We start from the raw sequence: 24,707 nt of genomic DNA on the forward strand, positions 1-24,707 counted from the left end.
AATCTGTAGTGGAATACATTTTAAAAGTAACCTTCCCAACACTGTTCTTAATAAACATAGTACACATGTATAACAAGTGAGATGTTAGGTTAGGATGCTTTTATTTTTATTTTAGTAAACATTCAAAACCTACAATACACAGCTGGGGTTTGGAAGAGAATAGAACACATAATTCAAATATAATCGGATAATTTTTGGAGCAGCCTTCCAGATCTCCACGTAGTAACATGCTTTTTTTAGACTTGAGTGTGTTCCCACCTGTTCCCCATCCTCTTGTTTTCCTGCCCTTGTATTTAAGCCCCGTGTATTCCTCTGTTGCTGGTTTGTCTGCTTGTCATCCTCATCCTTCATTTGCGTTGTTCCCTCTGTGGATTAGGTTTTTTCTAGTTCTTTGGCTCAGGTTGTGTGTTTCTCGTTAGCTTTCTCAGTTTAGGTTTTTCGTAGTTTAAGTCACTGCCATTCTCTACTTTTCTTTGTACTTCATCCACACTGAAAATAAAGCTCACTCAGTGTATGCCAGTTATCAGTTCCTGCACTTGGGGCCTTCCCTCATCACTCCACATGTCTGCCACTGCAGCCGTGACACATGCATTCATTAGATGTTGACATCCAAATTGTGTGCACAATAACGTTTACTGCGTTTTTCAGTCTTTAACAATGTGTAATATGATCTGGGGGGGGTTTGTGTTTCTTTTTTTATGTTATGTTTTATGTTTTATGTTTTTTATGTTATGTTGTTGTATATTATAGTCACCTCTTTCTATTTTGTAATCAATATTCTTGAACTCACTTAAAGAAAATGATGTATGGTTGTTGTTGAGTCTGCGCTTCCACAGGCTCCGCTAGTTTAGAGAATTATTCCTCATGAAGAACAAAAATAAGACAGAACATCTTCAACCGGTCTTTTACTCGACAACAAGGGAGAGCTTGGTCAGAGCCAGGTTGTGGAGCTAAACGCTCCTCACCTGTCTCCAAACCAAGTCCTTCAAAGAGCAGCTCTCCTCGGAGCTTTTTTATTGACAAACTGTTACAATACACAACACAACACAAGCACCTCCCACCGTAAAACCCCCCTTGGTTAAAAAAGACAAGGCACTGTGTGTGTGTGTGTGTGTGTGTGTGTGTGACCTCCTGCTCACCAAAAGGATCATAAAAGCAGGAAGCTTACAACACAAGAAACAGATCTTTCAGATAGGATGTGCCTAATAAAACCCACGTCAGCCTCCTCCAGCACCAAATTGGCTGGAGAGGTGGTCAGAGACAAAGGAATGTCTTTGATCCTACAGTTTGAACTAAGACTTTACAAATTTAAGAAACACAATGACAACATTCAACAATTTGACTCCAACAGTTGTGGTCCTCTACGTGAGTTTTGGATGGGAATAAAGAAGACCAGATCTTCAACCAGACTTGATTCTTAAGTTTCCTAGATTGTGAATCCGTGGCTCCTGCTTTATCTGAGTTTTGTATTGTTCTGTTTTTTGGAAAGTATTCAGTATTAAAATTGCCTTTTTGAGTTCACTTAATGCTTAATGAGTCCTGCATTTGTTTCCTACCACTCAGCTGTTTCTGGACAGTTAAAGTGAGAATGATGTCCTTTTGTCTGTGTTAACCTGGCGGCAAAATGGCAACCTCTTCAGGGTGTACCCCTAATTTCACCCTATGGCAGTTGGGATATGCTCTGCAACCATGAATTGGACAAACATTAGAAAATAAAGAACAAACGAAGGGAAAGAAAGAAAGGTAGAAAGTGTGTCTTGTGATTGTCTCATTATTGTATGTTTTCTTCTTCTATTTATTGCCTGTATGTTTAGGATTGACATGTCGTTTTCTTTCTTTCTCTCCTCCACGTTTTCCCTCTCTAAAATATCACAGAAGTGCCTCTGGAGAAAGCCCTTCTAATTCCTCAAGCCTTCTACAGCAAGTTAGATAAAAGCCACTGTGTGTTTTCTCACACAGTGCTCACTAGTGTTTAGACACATTTGCCTCACTTACTCAGAAGATGAATCAAAGAGTTCTTACCTTGTTCACCTCCTCAGAAGAAGGACTCTCAGATGGGCTTAGGCCATTCTCAACTGCAGCAAGGATTTGTGTTGTGCTGAGTTTACCAGTGATTTCATAAGTGTCTTTGATAAGGAAATTAACCCAATGCTGCACCATATGGCTGCAACAACAGCTTGTTTGTTCCGTTTGCAACAAGAGCAGATGAGTGTGGCTGATTACATTCTGGAGTACGCTGGTTGGGAAGACAAGGCTCTTTGTGGTGTATACGTGGCATAAATCCTTATATGAGAGATAAATTAACCACTAAAACCTGTACAAATCCCATGATGCAAACATTCTTCTGATTTATCTGCACTGTGATTAATGATCACCATCCTTAAACTGTTCCCACAAAGTTGGAAGCATGAAATTGTCCAGCATGTCTTGGTGTGCTGAAGCATTAACAGTTCTATCACTGGGGCTGTGCTGAGCTCCTGAAAAAACAACCCCACATCATAATCCCACTCCACTACACAGTGCCTTATGCCACTGCATCTGACACATTGGAGTGAAATAGGTTATATAAGGCTTTGATGCAGCTGCTTAGGCATGGAACCCATTACTTGAAAAAGTAGTTCAGTAGTTCAATTGTTAGTGTCACAACGAGACTGAACGGACTCATGCGCAGGCTCTGGGTTGGGAACAATAAAGAGTCTTTATTTACAGAAACACCAGGTGAGCTATTTACAAAGTGGGGGAAAAGACGGGTTCCGGGAATCCACACGAGCAGGGAAAGAGGCTTGCACTCAACACACGCTCCTAGGAGCACACTCCGTCCACGCTCCACGCCACACGCTTCTCTTCACTCTCCACCTTCACCTCCAAATACCAACTTGTATTTGCACTTTAATCAGCTGATTTCAATTAATGTGCCAGAGGAAGAACATAGAGAACAGTCTACAACATGAATATGGGTATTACTTTTACTTGTATTGCACAAACGGACAAGAGCACGATGGTAAAGTGCAAACTTCCCGAGCACAAAATTACACCAAAACTAGGTCTAATTACTAAAAAAACAGTAAATATAGACAGAGGCCTAATAGTATTGCAGTTATCAAACTTATAGAAAAACAACAAGGGAATCAAAACAGGTATCCAAAACTCAACCTGACAAAAAAAGGAGTAAAAACTTCAAATGACAGAAAATCCTAAAAACAAATTCCCAAACACAAACTTTAGATAACAAAAAATGATATATATGTATATATATATTATATATATATATATATATATATATATATATAGGATATTTAATGAGTTAACATCTAATATATCTGATCTGTGATCTAAACCATGTTGTCCTTCTATTTTCTTTTCTCAGCTACTACGTTTAACACTACAGATGTAAATGATCATGTGATCTAGTTTTCCATATACTGTGTAACTTCTGATTGGCCAGTAAAATCTAATCTTCACTCTTAAAAGTGAAGAGTCGCCATTCTTTTATTCAGTACGACTGTTGGAACAATGGCATCTGCACACATTGTCTTCTACCTGATATGTTTGTTCTTGGGTGTAATTGGTAAGTTTGTGTTTAACCACAATCTAATTCTTTTAAGGTCTTTTTTCTCAGCTGCCATGTTCCACAATGTGTATTTGCTTTGTCTTTCATTTCACCACAGCTCAGAAGAACAACATGCATGTATCCTCCTCTGTTCATGAAGAAGCACGTTTTATATCAGCTAAATCTGGAGACAGAGTGACTTTACATTGTTACTATGAACAGAATGTTGCTGCGATTTTTTACTGGTATAAACAAACTTTAGGAGAGAAACCAAAACTAATTTCTACCTTCTATGAGTCAGAAACCAATTTTGCAAAATTTCATCATCCATTCAACAATAGTGCACGTTTCAGACTAGATAATGAAAAAGGAAAAAAACATTTGATTATCTCAGACTTAAATGTTTCAGACTCAGCAACTTACTACTGTATATTTTCCTATTTCTACACATCAACATTCTTAGAGACCATTATTGTCAGTGTCAATGATTTAGATTTAAACATACGAGCTTTAGTTCATCAGTCAGCATCTGAGACCATCCAGTCAGGAGGCTCTGTAAGTCTGCACTGTATGGTTCACACTATGCTGAGCTGTGATGGAGAACACAGTGTTTACTGGTTCAAAGACTCTGAAGACTCTCAACCAGGACTCATTTACACCCATGGAGTCAGGAATAATTAGTGTGAGAGGAAAGACAACAAAAGAACACACACCTGTGTCTATAACTTGAAAATGGAGAGCCTGAATGTGTCTCATGCTGGGATCTACTACTGTGCTGTCGCCCTATGTGGACACATACTGTTTGGAAACGGGACCAAGCTGGACTTTGGGGGTAAGTCACTGTTCCAGCAGAGGTGACTCACATGGTATTATAAATAGGAGCAGATCATATTTGATGAACTCAGGAAGAAAAGCTAAAAAGCTCTGTCATTTCTAGGATTTACATTTCGGCGAGATTCTCCTGCCCTGATGTATTTCTTAAGCGCAGCTTTAACACTCACCACCATCATCAGTGTGTTATCAACTTTTTTAGTGTATAAGATGAAAAAGAGGAACAACTGCCAATCCAGAGGTTAGAATTTCTGTTCATATTTTACTGTTGTGGTTGTAAAACAATCATTTAGGTTTAAATCGTTTTCTTTTTTCCTCAGCAGACTCAAACGCAAATGATTCTGTAAATTTAGAGGTGAGTTTTAAAGTGTGGAAGTTCATGTGTTTTTAGAAAAAGAGATTTCTTGTTGAATTGTTATTTTGATTCTTTTGGTATCCAGAGCACCCAAGAGGACAACCTTCATTATGCTGCTTTGAGAAAAATTAGGACGAAACAAGCAAGAAGACAGACGAGCAACACCCAGGATGAATGTGTGTACTCCGGTATAAAGTAAACATAATGGATATAATGATTTTTAGTATTACCTTTCTGCTGTAGTGATGATTTTGGCATCTTCTCTTTATTTAACTGCTAACAGAATTTGATCACTTGCATATTTTTGAAATTCTCGTAAATGTAATTCCAGTAGATAATTTGTTTTGGATTTTGGGTTTAATTTATTTTTGAAGTTTCAAATTTTTAGTTGTCTTTTTGGATTTGTTGTTGTGTTGAGGTTTTTTTTAATCATTTGAAGTTTTGATTCTTTATTATGGTGGGTTCAGTATTGGACACTTGTTTTGATTCCATATTTTATTGTTGAATGCTTGTGATAAGATTAGGTTTTTGTGGCGGTATTTACTGTATTCAGATGATGAGGCTTAGTTTTTGTGTAAAAATGTATAATATTATTGTGAGGATTAGTCTCCCAAGTGTTCCCGTTGATGATGACTTTCCCCTGCATGTTTTTTCTCACCTGTTTAACATTCCAATCCAATCCCACTTTATTTATAGAGCAATTTAAAACAACATGGTTGACCAAAGTGCTTTCCAGCAAAAAACTGTGATAAAAGGTAAAAACCATACATTAAACAGACAAAGAAATAAATATAAATAACAATAAAATAAATACATAAATGAAAAAACAAGTTAAAAATAAATCAGTATATATTAAATTTTAAAACATGAGTAAAATAGACAATAAAGTATACAATAAATAAAATTAACAAAATAAAAAATTATTAAGAGTGACCAAAAACTGACTAAAACTGACTAGCTGACTCTAGTACTACTCCTAAAAAGCATTGGAAAAAATATGTGTTTGTAAAAGTGATGGGGCCAGTTGGGGCCAGCCTAATATGCAGGGGCATCTTATTCCATAATTTGGGGGCCACAACAGCAAAAGCTCAGTACCCCCATTGTTTCAGTTTTGGCATGGGGACACCAAGGAGTGACTGGTCAGTTGCGAAGTATATAGGTGTAGAAGGTCTGACAGGTAAGTTGGAGCCAGGCCATTTAAAATTTTAAAAGCAAACAATTGAATTTTTAAATGAATTCTAAAATGGGCAGGCAACCAGTGTAAAGAGGCAAGAACAGGGGTAATGTGCTCATTTTCGCGTGTCCCTGTCAGCAGGCGAGCAGCAGCATTCTGGACCATTTGCAAGCGTGATAGTGAAGCCTGATATAATATAAACCACAATAAAATGCCTTACAATAATCAAGGTGTGTGGTCACAAATCCATCTAAAACTCTCTAAGTCACAAAAAGAAATAAAAGGTTTGACTTTAGAGAGCAGCCTCAGCTGAAAGAAGCTATTTCTCACCACTGTATTTATCTTACGGTCATTGTGTTTCAGGGGTAGCTAAATCTGACAGTCGTCTGCATTAAAATTAAATGAGACTTTATGTTTTTTAATAATATGGCCACGGGGAAGTAAATAAATGCTAAAAAAGAAGGGGCCCGAGGATGGATCCTTGAGGTACACCACATGGGAGGGGGCGGAGGATAATTAAAATTTCCCAATTGAGACAGAGAAACTTCTGTCACACTGGTATGACTTGAATCACTCCAAGGCAGTGCCTGTAATTCCAACATGATGTTCTAGGCGAGAAATTAATATGTTGTGATCTACTGTATCAAAACCTGCTGTGAGACCCAAAAGCACAAGTAAGACGGAATTCCCTGAGTCAGCAGTTAGTAAGATATCATTAAAAACTCTCAAAAGTGCAGACTCAGCTGTGAAGTGCTTTAATACCTGATTGAAATAGAATAGAATAGAATAGAATAAACCTTTATTATCCCACGGATGAGAAATTTCGGTGTTACAGAGCTCTTACAGCAAGGGAAAATAAAATATAAAAGGAGGACACAAAGTGGTCCTATAAACATAAGCAACCGAAGTTTGCATGTACAGGTATATACAGGTAGCAATATACAGAATATCTATAGAAAAATTAAAAATAATTGTACAGAGATATGTTTAAAATGTACAGGATTATGTATAAAACCTACAGGGTTATGTATAAAATCTACAGAGCTATGTATAAAATGTACAGTAAACGAACAAGCTGGTGAGTAAGATGACCAAAAGAATGTTAAGCTGCATTATAGAGTCTGACAGCTGCTGGTAAGAATGACCTGCGGTAGCGCTCCTTCCTACACTGTGGGTCTAAAAGTCTACTGCTGAGCGAGCTACTCAGTGCTCGTACAGTCTCATGCAGGGGGTGGGAGGTGTTGTCCATGATAGATGTTAGCTTAGACAACATCTTCTCCTCCCCAACCTGCTTGATGGACTTCAGCGGACAGTCCAGGACAGAGCTGAACCTCCTGACCAGTTTGTTGAGTTTCCCCCTGTCCCTCTCTGCCATTCCACCACTCCAGCAGACCACAACATAGAAAATAGCAGACACCACCACAGTGTCATAAAATGTCCTTAGGAGTGTCCTTAAGACAGACAAAAACGAATACATCCAAAAAGTCTCTGAGCACGTCATTCACAAGCTCCTGGAAGACAGCGGGAGAATTAGTTAACCCAAATGGCATAACGAGGTATTCAAAATGCCTCAGAGGTGTGTTAAACGCTGTCTTCCATTCATCTACTTTCCGTATCCGGACGAGGTGGTAAGAATTGTGGAGGTCTAACTTGGTGAAGACATTGGCTCCCTGGATTGACTCGAAAGCTGAGTAAATGAGTGGGAGTGGGTATTTATTCTTTATTGTGATGTCTTTCATCCCTCTATAATCAATACGTGGCCGGAGAAACCCATCCCTTTTAGGCACAAAAAAGAAGCCAGCAACTTCCGGTGAAGAGGACAGTCTGATAATTCCTGCTGGCAGCGACTCCTGAATGTACTTCTCCATGGATTTGAGACAGGTTGTAAAGTCAGCCAGACGGCAGCAGAGCTCTGGGTAATAGGTCAATAGCACAATCATATGGACGGTGAGGTGGGAGTTAGAGCATTTTATCCATACTGAATACTTCCTGTAAATCATGATACTCAGAGGGTACCCAGGAAAGACCAGGTGGCTGTGAGATCTGTGGGAAGGAGAACCCTGTGTTTATGGGAACGACTGATCATAGTGCGGTTAGTGAGACAAAAAGACTCCAGCTAGCAATCGTTTTCCTGGCCCAGTCAATCTGTGGGTTGTGCTTTTGTAACCCTGGGAACCCATTGATGAGCGGAGTGTCAGGGGAGGGGAATGTGAAAAAGGAAATGGTTTCATTGTGATTGCCGGACGTAATATTACTGATGAGGCCTGGTCTGCCTCTTTCTTTCTTAAGTCTATTATTATTTTTATTTTTTGCTTTTAAATTAAACACAACATGCTTATACAGATTTCAACTGAGGGCAATTACTACATTTAGCATTTGTGAACTTATAAGCATGAAAAAAAAGAAGGAGAAAAAAGAGGAAGAAAAAATTATAACAATATTAACTAAATAAGGAGTAAAATAACATTCACGCGGAGTGTGAGGCATGAATTATGATCAGTTAATTTTTAAGAATTCTAGAAATGGCTGCCAAATCATACAAAAACTCGCCAGTTTCCCCTTTCTATCAAATCTTATCTGTTCCACCCTGGCCACAGACACCATCTCATTAAGCCACCTTTTAAAACACGGGGCCGAAGAAGACCTCCACTGTAAAAGAATAAGTTTCTTTGCAGCCAGCATACCCATTGTAATTATCTGTTTTTGTGAAAAGGAAAAAGATTCGATAGATGCAAATGATCCAAGTATAGCCAGTGTACCATCAAGTGGTACTTTTTTCCTAAATTGGTTTGAAAACCACGTAAAAATCTGGCTCCAAAAAGCTTTCAAGACAGGGCAATGCCAAAATAGATGTGCAAGGGAACCTTCATCGATATTACATCTATCACATAAGGGGGATACAGAATTATAGATCCGGTTAAGTTTAAGTTTAGAAAAATGTAATCTGTGAATGACTTTAAACTGGATTAGTTTATATCTGGCACTTATTGAGCCTTTCTGAATATTGGACAAACAGTTTGACCATTGGTCCTCAGACAGAGATTCTTTCTTAATTCTTTCGTAATTCTCAGATATCAAGCTTCAAATGGAAAAAATGCAGACAATGATATCTAAAAGCACCTTACAGTTACCCAAATAAAGGCCAGCATATCACTTCCAAACTTAGTATATCTTATGGGTGACATCCAATGTTCCCTCTAATTTTTCATGTGTCTGAGCGAACACACAAACTCCCTGAGTGGCCCCTTGGACCACTGTGAGCAACGAGCAATGAGTCTGTGGTCTGGGAGAGAGTCCTGTAACGCTCTGTCTGCAAAATACAGCATATAATGACCAATGTTGGGTAATTAATTATATAGTTACTTCTTCAAAAAAGTAACAGAGTTTTGCAAACAACAAAGTTTTTTGCAGCTGTTTAAATAAACATTTCAAACTATTTACAGAACAATCAGCTGTTCTGCATCAAATCTGATGCCACACAAATTATTTGTGTCACTCCAAAAAATAATTTCTGTCCACTATGAGATAAAGGAGAACAACAGCCTGATACCTGCAGGCCTGACAGCAGGAGATGTATCAATCCTGTAACACCTGTAACATTCAGCAGTCGCCTCATTGTTCTGACACACACAACAAAACTATTGACTACACTACACACTAACTACACAAGATTTACGCTAAACGTAGCAAATCTCACATCTCAAAACACCGCCATCACTCCTAAAACTTCCCCCTTCCTAAACAACTAAATGCCATGTTGCCATATCATTTTTTGATTGGTCGATATGGTCCTTTTTCGACCAATAGGAAAGGGTGGGGTTTTCTGGTTTTGTTTTTGCTCACAGGCGGAAAGTGCTTTCGAGCATTTTCCTTATTAAATGCTGTTTTTACCGTTTCTTCCCGCAGTAAATATAAATAACGATAGCATTCAGGAAGAAAACCAAACATTACATTGTTTTTTCCCACTATAGCCATGTGATCATGTTTCCTTAAAAAGACATACTGTGTCACTTCTGCTTGGCCAATCAGGCACAGTCTTCTGTAAGAAGAGTGGAAAAAAAGGTTTGAGATTCTTTTCATTCAGCACGATTATTTCAAGAAGATGACATCTGCGAAGTTTGTCATCTGTCTCACATGTTTGTTCTTGGGGGAAATGGGTGAGTTTGATTTTGAAAGTTTCAATATATTTTCATGCTTTAAAGAGTCCATAACCTGCATTTGGTCTGTCTTTTATTTCACTTCAGCTCAGACAAACAACCTGAATACCTCTTCTTCTGTTCCTCAAGAAAGACATTTCATATCAGTTAAAACTGGGCGTGACTTTGCATTGTTACAGTAAAGGTGATGGAGCTCCACGGTTTTACTGCTATAAGCAAACTTTGGGAGAGAAACCAAGACTCATTTCTACCTTCTATGTATATGAAAACAATCCCACATTTTATGATACATTCAAGAGTGATACTGAAACAGGTCAAAACGACTTAATAATCTCAGATGTGCGCATGAAAAAATAAATATGAAAATATAAACTCAAAATGCTTGGTCAAAGACGCAGCACTGTGACAGATGTCAAGGTGATTTTATACCTGCTACTTAATCTGTGGTACCTGGGATCAAGTATTATCGCCTAATGGAAAATCCTAAAAACCGTGTGGAGCTGTGCTTAGCTGATTGAAGCAGGTACTAATGGCAGTCTAAAGAGCTTGGATAGAAAGCGACTGTACTTCTTTAAGTTTCATGAAGACATTTCACCTCTCATCCAACAGGCTTCTTTGGTTCTAAAACCAAATGGAGGAGTGTTCCAGGTACTTAAACCCTAGTGGGGGTTGTCACATGAGCCAAGGTGTGAAAAAAGATGTGGATCATTATCACCATAGGTCTTGGGTGAAACCATTGTGAGACTTTGCATCACCCTATCATGTGACCCATTGAGGTCACCGGAGAAAAGATATGAGTGGGGGTTTAGGTACCTGGGACAGGATCTCAAGACTAAATTGTAGGTGGCGGACAGTTGGTGTCGTAAACCACCCCCTCTGTTCAATGATGGTTGCTTTATGTGGTGCTTTACTTCTGAGCAAACTAAAAGTAACATAGTGTATGCTGTGCAGTGCAGCGAGGAGTGCTCAGACCTCTACATTGGAGAAACTACACAGTCACTCCTTAAATACATAAACACAGGGCACCTCATAGAAAAGCCAGCTCTTGTGACGACATCCAGTAATAGTAGAAGTGAGACATTTTTAACCCTTTAAAACTGGTCGGAGCGGCACGCTCTGTTTTGTGTAGCTATTTTTAAATCCCTGTAGAACTGGAACGTAAGCGAGCGCAATAATTTTTTTTGCACATGAAACCGGAGGAGTTGCATCTTATGCCATCAGCTTGTCCTAAGTCAGGGTTTCTTTCCACATATGGCTTGGCAAAAACAACATAAAAAGCACTTGCAGCAACAAAAACATAATATTCCAGAAACACGCTTTGCTGATCCGATCGGCTGTTCTTGTTCTCGTTGGAATAGACGTCAGCGTGAACTATTGCGTGTCCACCATTACCTGGCCAAAACTGGAAGTGACGTCATTTTCGCGGAAAATGTAGTTTTTTTTACCTTCGGGACCTTAAAAGCCCATACTGGTGTTTTTAAAAGTCATATTTGATGTCATCAAGCTGTATGCAGGAGGTGGCTGACAGCTGCTCCATTCCGTAGTCTGTATCTGTAGCCAGTTCTCGCTCAGACCTATATAATTTATGCTGCACTTGAGGAGATCTAGCATGCACTGAAGATTTATACATGCAAGTAGATATTAGATTTAATGTGAGAGTCTGACAGTATAGAAACACATCCTTGAATGAGATTGGCCAAATTTAAATCAGGTATGGTTTTTGTCTTTATTGTTTAAATAATAAATTAATACATAAATTAATACATAATTACAATATTTACTTTCAGTGTGTTCCTTTTCATTAGCACATGTATGCAGAGATGAATATTTATTGACTTTAAATCAACAAAGAAAATGGTTTATTTATTTCTTTAAACCAACATCAGATTCTTCGTTGTTGCTTACCTAGCATTCAGTTGAAATCCTAGCAAAGTGACTGACTGTAAGATATGTATATATGTCAAGAGATTACATTTTATATAGCTCTCACCATGCAATAATTCTGAGACACTGAGCTCAACACTATAGGTAGCAGGTGACATGTGATCAAGTTTCCTTAACAGGACATACCATGTCACTTCTGCTTGGCCAATCAGACTCACTCTTCTCTCTTAAAAGAGGAGAAAGGATCAATACTCTTTACAATGAGCAGAACAATATGAGCACAATGACATCTGCACAGTTCGCCTTCTATCTGACATGTTTGTGCTTAGGAAAAATGGGTAAGTTTTTTTGTGTTTGTGTGTGTGTGTTTGTGCGTGTATGTGTGTGTTATAAAATGCAGTTTGAATCTTTTAAAATGAATGACGATGATTTCATGAGACCATAATTCTGTTTACTTTGTCTTTCATTTCACTTCAGCTCTGACGAAAGACCTCAAATTCTCTTTTTCTGTTCATCAAGAAAGACGTTTCATAACAGCTAACAGAGGGGACAGCGTGACTTTGACTTGTTTCTATGAAGGAGATGTTGCTGCGAGGTTTTACTGGTACAAGCTGACTTTGGGACAGAAACCAAAGCTCATTTCTACTCTTTACAAGTTTGACACCAACGCCACCTTTAGTGATGAATTCAAGAATGATCCACGATTCACAGCTGATGCCGACAAAGGAAAAATCTACTTAAAGATAACAAATCTGGACATTTCAGACTCTGCTACTTACTATTGTGCAAGTAGCTATTCATTTAAGTTTGAATTTGGAGAGGGGACTATCATCAACATAAGAGGTTCAGAGTTGGATATCCCAACTTTAGTGCAGCAGTCAGCTTCTGAGACCATCCAACCAGGAGGTTCTTTGACTCTGAACTGTACAGTACACACTGGGACCTGTGATGAAGAACACAGTGTGTACTGGTTCAGAGACTCTGAAGAATCTTTCCCAAGAATCATTTACACCCATGGAGGCAGGAATGATGAGTGTGAGAGGAAACCCAACACACAGACACACACCTGTGTCTACAACCTGCCAATGAAGACCCTGAATACGACTCATGCTGGGACCTACTACTGTGCTGTTGTCTCATGTGGACACATACTGTTTGGAAACGGGACCAAGCTGAACTTAGAAGGTGAGTCACATTCAAAAATATATTCAATTCCATTCTCGGCTCATTCCTATAATACAGCTGAAGATTCTGCATGTTCTTCTTCTCTTTCAATTTGCAGATGAGGTGGGATTTCTTTACTTGGTGCATGTCCTGAATGGAATTGTTGCATTCACTTGTGTCCTTAGTTTGTGTTTGATGTCCGTATTGTTTGTAATGACCAAAAAGAAAAGCATCCACTTCACAGGTAAGTGTTGTTGTAAAGTTGATTCATGCATTGAATGTCATGTGCTAAAAAGATTTTCTTCTGTTTTTCAGAGTCTCACGGAAGCTTTTCAGAGGTAACTAAAGAAATGAAGATTCTGTTCTGTTTATGTTCAGCAATTTTTATCCTTCAAAGAAGCACATTTGTGATTTACTTTTTTCCTTTACTAGGATCACGAGAACATTTTAAGGGAGAACAAAACAAACAGATCAAGAAGACAGCGGGATGACACCTGGAGTGAATGCGTCTACTTTACTGTAAAGCAGAAGAGCTGAAAATGTTTCATCTTTGTTTTAAAATGCTGTGATATACAGAGACAAAGTACAGAATTCCTTTATCTATAGTTTTGGTTTTATGATTTCACCTAAATGTGGTAACTGTAGAGATGTTCTTTCCAATAAATCTACTGAAGAAGCTTTTTAAAAACAAACATGCAAGTGCGTTTCCAGTTTATACCCATCCCAGCTATTCTGGTACTGTTTTATAGACAGAAAAAAATTAACACAAATAATGTTATTCACTGGCAAACAACTACTTACTTTAAATATTAAGCATGGCACACTGTCAAACGACATAGAGCTGTTAGGATCATTCTTTGTTTCAGTGTCAAAAGCTGATGCTTGATTGGTTTTTGTGAGGTTTTGCAGATTTTGAGAACTATCTCCATGTGACCCATCATACCTGTGCAGTCATTCATCAACATTAAATTAGAATAAAAATAATAATTACGGGATAACAAAGATCAGCCTTCACACTTTAAATGTTTTAATGAAGTTGATGATCCATGATTCGGCTTTTCCATAATGTAATGAGCAACTGTGATATCAGGCTGTAAGAACAATCATATTTTTAACAGTACTGGAGAGTAAAATTTTACCTCCAATTCTGTGCATCAGCTGTCAATGAAAGCCTCTTGTTCCAGTATATCATAAAAATAAAGGACTGTAAAGAGTACACCACTGCTGTCTTTTTAGTTCTCCTGATAATAACATGTTTATAATGAGCCTGTTTATTTAAATTGTTTTTGTGCATCACAACATCACCCTGAACAGGAAAGAGAGGCGGGTTTTGGTCATCATGTGCTCTTCAGATTGAAAGATGTTGTAGGACAGATTTAGTCTGGGGATCCATGGTTCATGAGTGTTTATGGACTATATTTGCTGATCTGCCCTGGGGTGGCGCTCTATGGGCTCAAATTGTGGTCATAAATATTTTGTACTTATAAATCAAATGCTGTCATGGTCCTGGGTCATTTTGACCCAGCGTTTTGTGTTTTATGATTATGTCCCTCTGTTCTAGTTATTCGGTGTCCTCCTCCCTTGTGTCCGGTTCGGGTTCTAGATTTCCTGTTTTGTTCTGAAGGTCTGTGTCTGTTGTCATTGTGTTCAGCTTGTCTCCTCCGGTCCTCATGTGTATTGGGTTCAGCTGTTCTTCCCTCCTGTGTGTGATTAACCGATTACCTTGTGTGTGTGTGTATATTTAGTGGGTGTCGGTCTGTGTTCGTTGTCGGCTCGTCTGCGTTCATCTGTGTAACTACGTCTCTCTGCATTCTCAGCTCCCCGTTTCATGCTTAGGTTTGTCATTTAGTTCTCCCAGTTTAGGTTTCTTCAGTTGTTTTGTCATGCCTCACTGCCTGTTTTTGCCACTGCCACCTTGTAAATAAACGTCACTCGAAACATCAGTCACTACCGCATTTTGGGTCCTCCTTTTCTCCAACACCACACGGCTCACCCCGCCAGCCGTGAGAAATGCGTAGTTGTGAACTGAGTTTTGTAACCATGTAATCTGAAAATGTTATGTTTGTGCAACTACATACATCCTGTTTGTATGTCTTCTTTGTGTGTGTGTTTGCAAAAAAATATTTACACAAGTTACAAATTATTTTTGTTAAGGTCTGGTTACAGATGCATAGCAAAAAACTATGTGTAAAACTCCACGCTTCAGTTCCCTGGCTGTGTGTGACTTCCAACTTGCAAGTAGTGATGTGTCGGTCGCGAACAAAACAGCCCTAGAGCCGGGTCTTTGAACTGAACGATGTGAGTCGACTTGTGGGGTTTTTTTTTTTTTTTTTTCTTTCTCTCACCCTCTCTCTCGCACTTTTTTTCGCTTCACTCCGCACGCGAGCCTTGTGCTTTGCACTGGGCAGAGGGGGGAGGGGCGGTAGTTACACTCGCAGTAGCACAGGAACAGAGCAGGAGGGAGAGAGAGAGAAAGAGAGCCAGGGACAACAACGTCACATTAGAAAGGTATAGTAATCATCCACAACTATTTTCAGTTGCGGATGATAAAGGATTCAGAAAGTTTATTCATGCAGGTCCATATGACAGAGAATATGTATGTTCTTTTTGTTTTCATATTTTCATTTATATTTAATTGTGTTGTTGTTGTTTGCAGTGTTTTGTGTTGTTTCACTTTAAACTTGTTTAAAAGGAAAGAGCTGAAAATTAAAATAATTAAAAGTTGAAATGTGAATAGTTGGTTTTTGTATTATTTGATTTTGTCATGGTCCCCGTGTCTGCCCGGCTGACTCAGGTTGGCTACATATGTTTCTTGTTTACATCTGCCTCTCTCACGCTTGCCCTGTCTCGCCGGGGCGGAGCTCATTGCGAGCTCCCGCCCCTGGCCCTCGCGCCTGAGATTAATCACACACCTGTGACTCATCGCGTAACCTCATCCACTACTTAAGGCAGTGGCTGGAAACATCTCGTCGCTGGACTATTGAGTAACCTCGGTAGTAAGCTCCGGAGTACTAGTTTCTTGTTGTCTTTTCACGTCGCTGATTGATGAGATTAATCGGAACAGGAATTCCGTTTCCCTTGGAGCCCTGGGTGTGCAAGGTTGGTGGTGTGCTGTGTTTTGTGGAGTCCCTCGTGTGTGAAGAGCTCCTTTTCCGGATTCCCCTGTGCCCTGCATCCCCCTTGCCCTCTCACTTGTATGAGAGGGCACCTGGTGTTGTATACCAATAAACGGAACTGTATTCTAGCTGCCTCGTCTGCGCTTGAGTCCATCCCACATCGTGACAGATTTATTTTTTATGTGGAGTGAATAAATAAAAGTATATTTACGGTGACCGCTAGAGACGAAGCACGTACAAACTCCAAAACATGTAGAAAACACAACAGAAGTGCTCCAGGATGCTAGGCACAGTGTTGAGCTTTTGTTACCTAGTGGCTACACAAGCCAGGAAGTACCAATGACTGGATTTGGTGTGTGGTAGTAACAGGTAAATTAACATTTTTTAAATTATTTGAATATATATGAGTGCTTGTGTATAAATACACAAACAATACACATATGCTTTCAATTGTGTAATTTAAGTGATCTAGGTAGCTCTGTTTTGGAAGTTCAGCTCATGCTAGAAATGTGTTTTGGAGTTTGTATGTGCTTTGTCCCTAGGGGCCACCGCATATATATATAAAACCACGTTTCTTTTTTACATTAGTAATTCCTTTTGTGCATAATTTTATATTGTTGTTAATAATGAATTAATTAAAGCAACAAAACAACCTGAAGAGCCATTTGGGAGCTGAAAGAGCCGGCTCTCTAAAAAGAGCCAGAAATTCCGTCACTAGTTGCAAGTATGAATTTTGACCCAATTTTTCTTCCTTGCTGGTGATTGGTCAATGTAATGTCAATCCCAATTTTAACAATCTAATCAGAGAACAGATGGGTGTGGCTGTCGAAGGAGTGCTTTACTGAGCTTCAGGTCCTGGAACGGTAAATGTCCTTTCACGTGTCAGCATTTTTCTCCATTAACACACCACAAAGGAAAACAGTCTATGTGTGCCCGAGTTCTGTGAATTTTTTGTCATAGGTTTGCGTGCTTATGCAGGGACCTCCAGAGCCTTTTCAACGGCTCTGTGGACCTCGGACCTCGTGTTGTTTAAATGACACTCTTCACTAGCCAGGATAGCTACAAAGCTTTCTCGTTATGAATGAGAGATGTTTTTATTGAACATTTGAACATAATAAAGCACAAACCCTTATAGAGCCCACAGTTTTACACTAACTAAAAAAAATGTGCCGGGAGGTTGAGGAGGATGATCACACACACCTGCAGCTGATCAGCTTTGTCTGGGAGAGCTACTTAGGAGAGTGGCTGAGTTCTCATCAATGCTAGATCATTGCGCGGCTGCCTCTGTGATTTTCCAGGAAGATTGGGCAGTGAGCACTAGGTACATGGACACAGACACTTGGAGAAGATACGGCAGAGGAGTCCGTAAGGCTCACTCATGTGGAGTGTGCACGGGGGGTCATCAATGTATTGTGATTTACCTCACTGTAAATAAAAGCACTGCATTCATTACAGAGTCCTGCATTTGCTTTCCTCGCACCCCTTGACAGATTTCACAAACTAAAACAGTTTTTTCCGTTCAAAAGTAGCCAAAACCATTTCACTCTGGACGCCTTTTCAAGGAGCTACAAGGTTCAACATTGTTGAACTGTCATGAGCAAGTGTCCTGTCTTCCTTCTCTCACCCCAACCAGTCGCAGCCGATGGCCCCGCCCCTCCCTGATCCTGGTTCTGCCGGAGGTTTCTTCCTGTTAAAAGGGAGTTTTTCCTTCCCACTGTTGCCAAAGTGCTTGTTCATAGGGGGTCATATGATTGTTGGGTTTTTCTCTGTACCTATGACGCGCCTTGAGGCGACTTTTGTTGTGATTTGGCGCTATATAAATAAAATTGAATTGAATTGAATTGAATTGTGCTAACAAATGAAAATTCTGAAAAGAAGTAAAGAATAATGGATAACTCAGGAAAACAATTGTCTGTTCTTCTGGTACACTGTGTCATTGATCTCAAAATTTTAGAACAGACTCAAAAATACCTGTAAAATTGGGGGTATTGCAGCATTGTCATCAAGAATCCCTCACCAAGCATACTCACCTGGTAGAGCGTGTCCCACATACTGATGGCTGTGTCCTGACTGTAGACAAATTTGTATGCACCCATCACCTCATGAAGTTTTAGTCTGCACCCATATTAGTCCTCTAGTTCACACATATGTAAAATAATTCAAAATGAATAACGCTGCAAAAAGATTTTTAAGTGAAGATTCAAAATATTTTATTCAAAACCAGTATTTTGAACAACAAATTAAGAGTGAAGATAACATTTATTTAAACCCTTTTTTTATTTAAAAAAAAAATGGTCACGTAAAAATATAAAATCTGTCCAGCTTTACATAACTATACATCACACTACGGGAGTTGGATTTGTAAATAAAATATTTGATGTTCAAATGAAAAAGCATTAACTTTGTTTCTCATCAATCCAGAATCAAAGCTTAACACTATAGGGCTCAGTGGACATGTGATCAAGCTCCCTAAATAGCACATTCTGAGTCATCTCTGGCTGGCCAATAAAATGCATTCTTCTCTCTTAAAAGTGAAGACAGGATTGAGACTCTTTCCATTCACCACAACATGATGACATTGACACAGTTTGCCTTTTATCTCACATGTTTGTTTCTGGGGCAAATGGGTAAGTTTCTCTTTAAACTACCATCTGAACCTTTTTGCCATGCCTTCATGTGTCCTGTGTACTTACTTGGTTCTCATTTTATTTCAGCTCACACAAATGATTTGAAATTGTCTGTTGATCAAGAAAGACGTTTTATATCAGTTAATACTGGGCAAAGTGTGACTTTGAATTGTTTTTATAACGGTAACGATGTGGCAAAGTTTTTCTGGTACAAGCTAAACTTGGGACACAAACTGAAGCTCATTTCTACTTTGTACAAGTACGGCACCAATGCTACGTTTCACGATGAATTCAAGAATGATTCACGATTCACAGCGGCTACTGAGGAAAGAAAAATCTACTTAAAGATAACAAATGTGCAAATTTCAGACTCTGCTATTTACTACTGTGGAGCTTATGGCTACATGTTTGAGTTTGGAGAGGGTACTTTTGTTGATGTAAAGGGTTCAGGTTTGGACATCCCAACTTTAGTGCAGCAGTCAGTATCTGAGACCATCCAACCAGGAGGCTCTGTGACTCTGAACTGTACAGTACACACTGGGACCTGTGATGAAGAACACAGTGTTTACTGGTTCAGAGACTCTGAAGCGTCTTTCCCAAGAATCATTTACACCCATGGAGGCAGGAATGATGAGTGTGAGAGGAAACCCAACACACAGACACACACCTGTGTCTACAACCTGCCAATGAAGAGCCTGAATACGGCTCATGCTGGGACCTACTACTGTGTTGTCGCCTCATGTGGACACATACTGTTTGGAAACGGGACCAAGCTGGACTTTAAGGGTGAGTAACTTGGTAATATTATTATAAAGTACATATGAGTATAGTCAAGGATCTTTAATGTTTCCTGGTGTCTGTCCACAGATGAGGGGAACTGTTGTGTCTCTGTGTATTTCTTGAGTGGAGCGTTGGCATTCACCACACTTCTGAGTGTTTTAATGGCTTTTTTATTGTGTGTAACCCACAAGAGAAACAGCACCACGTGCACAGGTACTGCAACTGCTATTGTTACTATCAATATAAACTCAATCAACCCTGCATCATAGTTAGAGAACTTCATCTGTTGTTCTTTTAGAGTCTCATCCAAGAACGTCACCTCTTTCCTCAGCAGACACAGAGGTAATTTTTGTGTTGACATTCAAATGTTAACAACTGACTCAATTTATTTTCAGTCTTTTATTTCTTTTAAGTAATTTTATGCAACTGTATATATTTTATATTTTATTATCAGCACAATGAAGGGGACATCCATTATGCGGCTTTAAGGGATCCGATAGCTGGCAGACCAAGAAGAAAGAGTAACAACAGCAAGACTGAATGTGTCTACTCTAGTATGAAGCAGTAGAACTGGATGAGTTTCTTTTCTGTTTTTGTGCTTTTGTTATTTTTAACAGGCTTCAGCATTTAAAGACCTAAAGACATTTGTTGTCTGTGAACTTCCTGATATGAGTTTTGCAACTTTATATTAAGATGAGTTTGATTTTGTCCCAAACAAAACAGTTTTTAGCCTGTGTGCTGGAATCTAGAATTCACAATGTTTATATGTAGTAGATCCTGTACTCAGCTCTTGGTTTTATTTAAATGCTTATAAACAGTGTCATAAAAAATAATTGCCACTTTCCTGATTTCATTTCTTTTAGCGTTAGTCTTTTAACATTAGTCAAAGATTTTTTTTTTAAGTAAATACAATCAATTTACAATACAATACAAACATATTAACTATGATTAACCAGATTTTTGGACAGCTGAGTGGAATTTCACTAGCCAGACCTAACCAGACCTGGGTGAGAGATTTAAGTCCCCGTGGCCACCCCCTGCCATCACAGCTGAGGTGGTAAAACGACTTGACACCCAGCCTTATGTGTTAAAAATGAAAATGAGTGCTAAAACAAAGCTTTTCTTTCTGCTACTATGTACATTATCTTTTTTTAATCAAAGATAAATCAGAAATGTATGTTTGCTCAATATGTTATCAAAGAAATGCAGATTGAGTAGTGGAAATGATTTCTCTTATTTCTAGATTTTATGTGTGTAGACATGATCCACAGTTTACCTTTTTATTCATGTCTGGGACTGAGAAGGATTGTGTCGCCAACCCATCATTATACTTTTGAACAAGAAGAATCGTGTTAAATGTTGTAATGGTTAAACACAGAATTATGTTTAAGTTGAGCAATATAATAATGTGAAAAGGTAAGAATGATTTTAAAGACAGGCTTAATTCAGGCTTAAATTGTGATTGACAAACACAGTTTTAAAGAGAAAAGGTATTTGGATTAAAAGGATTATGAAGAAGTGAATGTGCTAATGGAATCTAAACTGAATAAATCGTTATGTGAAGCTTATTCATAGGTAATATTACTAACTACATCTATGTACAATACACAGAGACAGGAGAGAGACAATACGAAGTGTGTTGTGTAGTATTGAATACCATGTTGAAGGTATGAGTCAGGATATTGTAGACAAAACAGGACGAAGACGTGCAAGATGCAAATTGTGCAATATAGCATTATCTAGATGTGTTCAGTAACTATGTAATTGAGGTGTGCAGATAAGCATATTGTTCCCAGGTCCAGTTTGTAGTAGATTTGTGGAAGTTTGTGTTGTTTTTGAGTCTTTTGGTAAGTTTTGTGACGTGTTTGTGTTTGTCAGTCATTTGGTGGTAGTGAGTTGAGGGCTCTGACTGCTTGAGGGAAAAACTTCTTGCAGTGTCTGGCCGTTATAGTTTTGAGCCTTCAAAAGCGTCTGGTAGATGGAAGAAGGGAGAACGTTGCATGTGAGGGGTGGAAAGTGTCCTTCACTATGTTCACATAACAGTAGTCATGTTTGCATAGAAGCTTCTCTTTTGTATCCCCTGCCAGGCCACTTTCAGCTGCGTTCACACATGAGTGGAGTGCACTGAAAACCACACAGCAACTTTGAATTTGTTCCTTTAAGACCAACAACTGTAAAAATATCATAAGATGTGTTCTAACACTTAGCTGAATTTAATACATGTAAAGTAAGTAAAATTTTATTTATATAGCACCTTTCAAGATAAAATCATAAAGTGTTTCACAGAAGCTAGAACATAAAACAAGATCAACCAAAGTCAAGTTTAAAAAGATGGGTTTTTAACTGTTTTTTAAAAGAACTGACCGAGTCTACAGATCTCAAATTCAGTGGAAGAGAGTTCCAGAGTCTGGGAGCCACAGAAACAAAAGCTCTGTCACCTTTTGTTTTTAATCTAGTGTCTCTATTTTGGTGCTTTTATTAGTGTTTAGTTTCAGCGTTTGAGCAACCTGAGAACATGATGAGCACAAACCTCCCCCGACTAGAAAAAGGAAACACAAAAACCTTTTAATCAATTATATTATCGGTGCATGTTGTCTTTGGTGATATTCAAAGAAGCAAAAAGTGCTCGCAAACCTGTGACCACATTTTATATATGAGGCAGATCACGTGATTCAGTCTGATCTCAAAAGAGTGGAGGAAGGTTATTTTCTTTCAGACTAGCAGTTTGAACACGATGGCATATGTCACGCTTGCTTCATATCTGACATGTCTGATCTTAGGGAATAAAGGTGAGTTATGTGTTAGTAATTTGGATTACGCTGTATTTACATTATTTCCTATCACCTAATATTACCAATCAGAAGAAATCCACATCTCATTATCATCTCAAAAGGACAGTAATGTCGTTGAAAACTCGACTTTGCATTGAAGTCATTTTCTTTTTTTCTGATTTTATTGTAGTCCAGAAGACTCATCTGCAACTACCGGCATCTGTTCATCAAGACAAAGATTTTATCTTAGCTATTGTTGGAGAAAATGTGAGTTTGCAATGTTTCTATGAAGGTGATGATTCAGCATGGATCTTGTGGTATAAGCAAACTCTGGGACAGAAACCGAGGGTAATCTCTACGTTCTATGTCTATGATACAAAAATCACTTTTTATGATGAATTCCAGAACAATCCACAGTTTACACTGGATACAGAAAATGCAAGAAATAACTTAAACATTTTAGATTTGAATATCAATGACTCAGCTACTTACTACTGTGCATGCAGCTATAGATTTGTGTTAACTTTTGCAGAGGGTACCATTGTCAAAGTAAGGGAGGCAGGTTTGAAAAACCCAGCTTTAGTCCATCAGTCAGCATCTGAGAGCATCCAGCCAGGAGGCTCCGTAACTTTGAACTGCACGGTACACACTGGGACCTGTGATGAAGAACACAGTGTTTACTGGTTCAAAGAAACAGAAGCATCTCGTCCAGGACTGATTTACACTTATGGGGGCAAAAATGATTACTATAGGACGAAAACTAACCCACAAGCAGACGCCTGTGTCTACAACCTGCCAATGAAGACCCTGAATACGGCTCATGCTGGGACCTACTACTGTGCTGTTGATTCATGTGGACACATAGTGTTTGGAAACAGGACCAAGCTGGACTTTGAAAGTAAGTACATTCAAGAAGAACATCTACTCCCACTCTAAATTCATACAGCTGAACACAATTTTATTTCTCCTCCTTTATCTGCAGATAACATGGACTCCTTTGTCTTGAAAGGAGCTGTTGCTTTCATGGCTATTCTGACTATATCACTGGTTTCCACTTTGTGTGTGATCATCAAGATAAACAGCTGCTGCTGCCCAGAATGTCATCCAAGCTTTTCAAATTTCTCCATGAAACACAAAGAGGTAACTCTTGGGTTAAAAAACAACTTTTTTTCACAAGTCACAACAGAGTATGAATATGTGAATGTTAGAAACTATAACACTTGAACATAGAAAAAAGGTGCTCGTGTGAATGGGTAAATGGGCATGTTGTATAAAAAGCGCCCTGAGTTGCATTTACCATCGAATGTGTAATTCAATCTTTGTACTTTGTTGTTACCAGGAGAACAAGAGCAAGACTGCTGACTTCTGGAGTGAATGTGTGTACTTTAGCTTCAAGCAGTAAAACTGAAAATGTTTCATCTTTGTTTCTTTATAACAGAGCAGAACCTCATATTTTCACTTTTTAAAGTTTATCATGACTTTTCTAAAGTTTTATTTTTTAAGATTTCAGCTAAATGTGATGACTTTAGGTTGCTGCTTTGCAAAAAAACTCTTAAACAATTCTTACAAGTGTGTTTGCAGTTTATATTTACCTCAGGATTTCTGATACTGACAGAAAAAATAAACACTAACTTCTGAAATAAACTGGGTGCAACTGTATTACTCAAGAAAGTGTTTGCAGCTCTACCAGCTCCACTGCAGAATTAGAAATGTTTCAGAAAAAATGATCTGCTCCACAAAATAGTGTTGGGGGCCAAACTACACAAAACAGGTGAGGAGGGCAGAAAGAAGGACACAGGAAAGTCTTAGAGAATATTTCAAATTAAAGACCACATGCAGACAAGACGATCAGCTTCTTAAAAACTCCTGATTTGATTTGATAGAACAAAACTGTGTCAGAGACTAAAGTCACTGATATGAAAAGGTTGCCTCTTCACATCATTAGACATATGAGTACCATTCACTAATAGCAATCACATTTGCCATGGGTAGTTTCCAGACTCATCAAAACAAGTTTGTTTTTCCACTGTGGTTAGAGCATGCGGTGGACCTCAGTGTACCTCTGCTGCTAAAAGTCAGGATCCCGACTTCACTTCAGAAACTTCGACAGAGAAAGCTGAGCAAGCAAGCCGGCTTTCTTGTCCTACTTTGTTGGTTTCAGTGGGTTTATGAAAATACAGATTCACGGGAGCTTCGCTTTTGTGCCACCTTACCTGGCTCCAGCTGCTTCAGTGTATTTCTCTGCTAAAATGATTAATGCCCACTCTATTGCTAACAAGTCCTTTCTTTTAAATGACT

At 38.7% G+C, this 24,707-nt stretch overlaps 3 protein-coding genes and 1 pseudogene across 3 annotated transcripts; all 4 read left to right on the top strand.

The window, feature by feature from the left end:
• Nucleotides 1–3,513: 3,513 nt before the first annotated feature.
• Nucleotides 3,514–4,935, top strand: LOC146391592 (uncharacterized; annotated as a pseudogene).
• A 7,299-nt stretch (nucleotides 4,936–12,234) lies between these two features.
• On the top strand, nucleotides 12,235–13,652 carry LOC146391593 (uncharacterized). The gene is made up of 5 exons (XM_084922866.1): nucleotides 12,235–12,289; nucleotides 12,429–13,136; nucleotides 13,234–13,359; nucleotides 13,431–13,453; nucleotides 13,548–13,652. Exons 1-5 carry the CDS (start codon nucleotides 12,235–12,237, stop codon nucleotides 13,650–13,652), a joined length of 1,017 nt encoding a protein of 338 aa, XP_084778992.1.
• Nucleotides 13,653–18,800: 5,148 nt separating this feature from the next.
• On the top strand, nucleotides 18,801–20,461 carry LOC146391594 (uncharacterized). Its single transcript, XM_084924557.1, has 5 exons — nucleotides 18,801–18,858; nucleotides 18,946–19,644; nucleotides 19,726–19,851; nucleotides 19,937–19,980; nucleotides 20,093–20,461. Exons 1-5 carry the CDS (start codon nucleotides 18,801–18,803, stop codon nucleotides 20,204–20,206), a joined length of 1,041 nt encoding a protein of 346 aa, XP_084780683.1. The 3' UTR covers nucleotides 20,207–20,461.
• A 1,925-nt stretch (nucleotides 20,462–22,386) lies between these two features.
• On the top strand, nucleotides 22,387–23,666 carry LOC146391595 (uncharacterized). Its single transcript, XM_084924553.1, has 2 exons — nucleotides 22,387–23,307; nucleotides 23,392–23,666. The coding sequence occupies exons 1-2, from the start codon at nucleotides 22,539–22,541 to the stop codon at nucleotides 23,631–23,633; spliced, it is 1,011 nt and encodes a 336-aa protein (XP_084780679.1). The 5' UTR covers nucleotides 22,387–22,538; the 3' UTR covers nucleotides 23,634–23,666.
• Nucleotides 23,667–24,707: the final 1,041 nt, after the last annotated feature.

The sequence above is a fragment of the Perissodus microlepis genome, chromosome 3 (genome assembly GCF_051167445.1).
Source record: "Perissodus microlepis isolate ML-2025 ecotype Zambia chromosome 3, ASM5116744v1, whole genome shotgun sequence".
Lineage (NCBI taxonomy): Eukaryota > Metazoa > Chordata > Actinopteri > Cichliformes > Cichlidae > Perissodus > Perissodus microlepis.

Coding starts and splice junctions, on each gene's coding strand:
- LOC146391593 (XM_084922866.1), top strand. CDS start 12,235: ATGACATCTGCACAGTTCGCCTTCTATCTGACATGTTTGTGCTTAGGA. Junction 12,290..12,428: donor TTTGTGCTTAGGAAAAATGG/GTAAGTTTTTTT, acceptor ATTTCACTTCAG/CTCTGACGAAAGACCTCAAA. Junction 13,360..13,430: donor GAAAAGCATCCACTTCACAG/GTAAGTGTTGTT, acceptor TCTGTTTTTCAG/AGTCTCACGGAAGCTTTTCA.
- LOC146391594 (XM_084924557.1), top strand. CDS start 18,801: ATGATGACATTGACACAGTTTGCCTTTTATCTCACATGTTTGTTTCTG. Junction 18,859..18,945: donor TTTGTTTCTGGGGCAAATGG/GTAAGTTTCTCT, acceptor ATTTTATTTCAG/CTCACACAAATGATTTGAAA. Junction 19,981..20,092: donor TTTCCTCAGCAGACACAGAG/GTAATTTTTGTG, acceptor TTTTATTATCAG/CACAATGAAGGGGACATCCA.
- LOC146391595 (XM_084924553.1), top strand. CDS start 22,539: ATGTCGTTGAAAACTCGACTTTGCATTGAAGTCATTTTCTTTTTTTCT. Junction 23,308..23,391: donor GACCAAGCTGGACTTTGAAA/GTAAGTACATTC, acceptor CTTTATCTGCAG/ATAACATGGACTCCTTTGTC.